At 42.9% G+C, this 4,684-nt stretch overlaps 2 protein-coding genes across 13 annotated transcripts in view; one reads left to right on the top strand and one right to left on the bottom strand.

Annotated features, from left to right (window-relative positions):
* Positions 1-3,765, top strand: part of slc8a1a (solute carrier family 8 member 1a) — a 43,190-nt gene extending 39,425 nt beyond the window's left edge. For all 12 annotated transcript variants that reach the window (XM_020620329.1, XM_020620326.1, XM_020620325.1 and 9 more), the window contains 2 exons: positions 87-359; positions 2,131-3,765. In XM_020620329.1, coding sequence (XP_020475985.1) covers positions 87-359; positions 2,131-2,507 — 650 coding nt within the window. In that variant the 3' untranslated portion in view covers positions 2,508-3,765. The remainder of the gene's footprint in view (positions 1-86; positions 360-2,130) is intronic.
* The window catches only part of LOC109971803 (NACHT, LRR and PYD domains-containing protein 3-like), a 64,634-nt gene that overhangs the window by 43,637 nt on the left and 16,313 nt on the right, over positions 1-4,684 (bottom strand). The window lies entirely within an intron of this gene.

The following is a 4,684-nucleotide window of genomic DNA, read 5'->3' as shown; positions in this document are numbered from 1 at the left end:
CAGAGGAAGCGGGCTCAGTTTCTAACTTAAACTACCATGAAAGTCTCTGAAGATGACTCCTGGCTCTCCCTCCCTCTCCTCCTCAGGTGATGATGATAACGATGAATGTGATGAGGAGAAGCTTCCTTCCTGTTTTGACTATGTCATGCACTTCCTCACCATCTTCTGGAAGCTTCTATTTGCCTTTGTTCCTCCCACCGACTACTGGAATGGCTGGGCCTGCTTTGTCGTGTCCATCGTTGTCATCGGCCTCCTGACGGCAGTGATCGGTGACCTGGCGTCGCATTTTGGTTGCACTGTCGGCCTCAAAGACTCCGTCACTGCTGTGGTGTTTGTAGCTCTGGGCACCTCTGTTCCAGGTCTGACACAAACCTCTCACTACATGCATGCGTTTTGTAAATGCGGTTTTATTTTGATTTATCCTTTATTTAACTAGGTGCTGCCTCATTGAGGTTATCATGTCTTTTTCAAGAGGGCCTGGCCTGTTGTCCAGAACAGCCTTTATTCATTTATGCAGAGATGGGCAGACTCTGTGCAGCAGCCAGACTTTGACTTGTTTTGACTTATTTCAGGTACCAGCTAGAGCCGACTTTCTTTTAACATGGAAGTTTCCATCAATTGTTTCGCAGTTTGAGCAGCTGCCATTATGAACACTGAGGACGTGCTCATCTTGTTCAAGTAAAACTTCACTGGAATTGTCAGTAGTCAGTACACATCAGGAGTTTTGTGTTTATGTTGTTAGTGTGAGTGCAGTGTGCAGCGACTGTCTTATCAGACTGTAACTAGTCCAAAAACCAGTATGGCTGCACACATGGTTTATAAACTCTGGGCTGCACAGGAGCCGTCTGCCTTACCCCATTGTGTGGAAAGTATTCGTTTGGCTTCCCCAAAGGTTTGTTACAATGTGTCCTGTGTGTAACACAATGCACAAGACCCACAAAATAAACTCCCTAATTAAACTGTCTGCCCAGCTTGTAGCACAAACTAAAACCACAAATGAAGCAGTTACAAGATAAACACTTAAAGTTCCCATGGCTGCTCATTTTGCTCCTTTCCAGCCATTTAATGTTTAATCTTGGGTACCTCTAGATTATCTTGGCACCCCTCATAACTCCAAATAGTCTGTAATTATTTCAGAATCATAGAACCAAAGAGCCTCTTCCTAAAAAGGAGAAGAGTTTGTGAATGCACACAACTCCTGCTGCCAGTGTTGTGTTGTAAGTGGAGAGCACAAGGAACTGTGACAGCATTAATTAATATGAATGTCTCCTCCATAGATAGGTAAACATCTGTATATGTACCAATGAAAAGAGATGTGTAACACTCTAGACAAAGTGGGTAACTGAGAAACCCCATATTTTAACTGGCATAATGTAGACATAGTAACTTCTCCAGCCTTACAACAATTCTCTCTAATGTTTAAGAAACAAGGCATTAACATGTGTGTTTTTTTTTTAACTCACCATTAAGTCCCACCGAGTAGTGGAAACATCGTTCCCTTTCAAGTAGCTCCAAGGTCGGTAAATCCAACCGGTGGTCGCTGTGTCTTCCCTCACATGACCACATACAGTCCCAAAGTAGTGAAACTAATTCTAACAAGCAGCATAGCACCGACAATAACATCATGGGTCGTTAATCCGCTGGTTAACCAGCAACATGTCACATGCTGCAGACACACTGGCCTCAAGCAGTCAGAACAAACAGGTACTGTGCTCCGGAGAATCCAGCATTGATTGGTTGATCACTAACTGCCATGGGGGGCTTCATAGGCCGGCTGCTTGTAGGTTAGACCCGGTCAGGTAAAACAGCGAGTCCCTGTACAGGAACATTCCCAGACATGCAGTAACCTCAGGCCCTGGATTTTACTCCACATCCTCTGGTCACAGTGCAGCAGCAGGAGGGAAGATATATCCACAAAATCAGACACAGTTGAAAAATTACACTTTTACAAGCGCACCGCTGGATGTCTTTTTTTTTTTTTTAAACACAATCAGAGTTATCAACCTGGTTGTGTTTGATTTTGTGGAGTTCTTACATAAACAAACAAACCTTCTGTTGACAGTTTCTCCATAAAACACTGTGTGTATCCTTAAGTCTTACAAACATGTTTACACTTTCTCTCTCCATCAGACACATTTGCCAGTAAAGTGGCAGCCACCCAGGACCAGTACGCCGATGCCTCCATCGGAAATGTGACGGGAAGTAACGCCGTTAACATCTTCCTGGGTATCGGTATAGCCTGGTCCATCGCTGCCATCTACCACTACTCCAAGGGCCAGGATTTCAGGGTCGACCCGGGCACGCTGGCTTTCTCTGTCACACTCTTCACCATCTTTGCCTTCATCTGTATCGCTGTCCTCATCTACCGGCGCCGGCCTGAGATTGGTGGGGAGCTCGGCGGACCCCGAGTTCCCAAAATCCTCACTACCTGTTTGTTCTTCAGCCTGTGGCTGATGTACATCGTCTTTTCCTCGTTGGAGGCTTACTGCCATGTAAAGGGCTTCTAGGACTTCTGATGGGTTCCCGAAGGTTTGAACAGATGAATAGATTTTCTGATGGATATATCTGTATGTTCTTTAAAGCTATAGAATACATCACTAATGGGTTTCTAAAGATCCCAAAGGTTCCTGAAATATTCTGTGGGTTCTTGATGCATCTGTAAGGGTGTCACTAAGTTCCTGACATTTTCCCAGGGATTTGGTTTCTGGTATTTTCCTGGATGTTCTGACAGGTTCCATTCATTTCTCTTATTTGTCTGAAATTTTGGATGCATGTCTAATGGTTCTATAAGCTTCATGGATTTTTAAATGTCCTAACTGTTTCCACCATTTGTCTAAAGTTTTGGATAAATGTCTAATAGTTCTAGTGGGTTCTGCTTGATTCTTGCATATCTTGCCAGGTTTCTATGTCTCTTATTAGTTGACAGATTCTTCAGGGTTCTGATGGACATGTACCAGTTGTCTGAATGTCCTGACAAAACATTTTGACCACTATCTGTTCTATCTGTGATGTTTTTTAAACATCTAATGGGTTCAAAACATCTTTCACAGGCCCCTGAAGGTCATAAAGGTTCCTGGAGGATTTTTGACAGTCTTGGTGGATTTCAAAAAATCCCCTCAGAACTTCTGAACCTTTCTGACTTATTCTGGTGTCCATATTGGACTGCTTGCTGGCTGTTGAGTGCTGGTGACCTCCAAGACTCCACCACCTTCATCCTCCCGTGCCTCCCAGACATTTGAAGATATCAAGCTATGTCATCAATCCTTCTCCTGTACCTTTAAACAATGTATACCAAAACATTTTAATGTTGACGTGCATGGACTTTGAACCACAACCACAGTAGTGACCACGAACAGCCGTGGTGATGGAGGCAGCTTGTGCTGTAGGCTTCTGACTACCTTCAGGACTTTAGATGTCAAAGGTGACTGCAGCAGTAGTGTTGCACCTACACGAATACGTATCTGCACTGAGTGTGAAACATAGTTCATTTTAAAAGCTGAGCAAGTTTGGTGTCGAGGTCTCAAGGTGCTGTACAGGACCGGGAAATGTGCACTCTGTTGCGGCAGTGACTTCAGACATCATCACGTGTGCGTTTGTGTATGAATACGTAACCTCAAACCATGCTGAGAAGCAGAGATAATTCATGATGTTCTTTGAGGTGGCTGGCTGTTTGGAAAGCAAATGGACAGAGTGAAGACAAACGCTGCTGCTTATGATCTGATGACAGAAGGCAGTGACTGTCCTTCAAGTATTAAAGTACAGTGAGCCTCTTGTCTGTGTCCTGTCTGATTGGTCCACAGAGATGATGGTTCGATAGCAGAACTGACTGATGTAGGGAACAAAACTAAGCATCTCATGGAGGATAAGACTTGTCTGCTGAGTCGAATGTGAACACAGACACTTTAACAACATTGTGTCCACTGCAAAAAGCCCATAAATCTGCTTAGAGGTAACAGATAATAATAGAAAAAGACGTAGAACTTGTCTGAGAATCGTCATGTCACTGCACATCTATGGCTGCTGCAGGATAAACACAAACAGCTACACACAACACGTGGTGCTTCCTGTTGTGCAGTACTATGGGAGCTGCAGTTACACACTCCAGCCACCAAACAGAAGACAAGGAAATGACATGAGTGAAAACATTTTCTGCTAAATGTGGTCTCAGTCTGAGTGAACTTATCAAAAATCTGTCTTCTGTGCCTCCTAAAAGATTAACAACAGACCAGTGCAGTGAACTCACACTGATGTTCATTGTTACTCTTACTCTTTACTTTTACTCTGAACCACTCCATAACAGCTTTGTCAGCAAAGAGTGTTTGAGACGGAGCTCGATAAAAAGACAATGAACAAAGAGGCTTCAGTTTCCAGGTGTTCTGGTTCAGACTTCCTACAGGTTTTTCACAGCTTTTACCAAAGCACTAAGTGCCTTGTTACAGAAAACACACAACAGTTTTTATTGAAATTGTCTTAAATGTATAAATTTGATTATATGTTTATTATTGAGGTCATAGTTAAAGCTGGTGTTGGACTAGACTACAATCCTTTTAACTGTGACCTCAATAATGAACATATACAGTAACTGAATTTATACATTTAGGACAATTTCACCACAACTGAAACTTTCTGAGCATTGTAAACACAGATGTTAAATCAAATCAAATCAAATCAAATCAAATCAAAT

This window comes from Monopterus albus, unplaced genomic scaffold (assembly GCF_001952655.1).
Source record: "Monopterus albus unplaced genomic scaffold, M_albus_1.0 scaffold235.1, whole genome shotgun sequence".
Lineage (NCBI taxonomy): Eukaryota > Metazoa > Chordata > Actinopteri > Synbranchiformes > Synbranchidae > Monopterus > Monopterus albus.
This window is presented reverse-complemented; position numbering and strand designations above follow the sequence as displayed.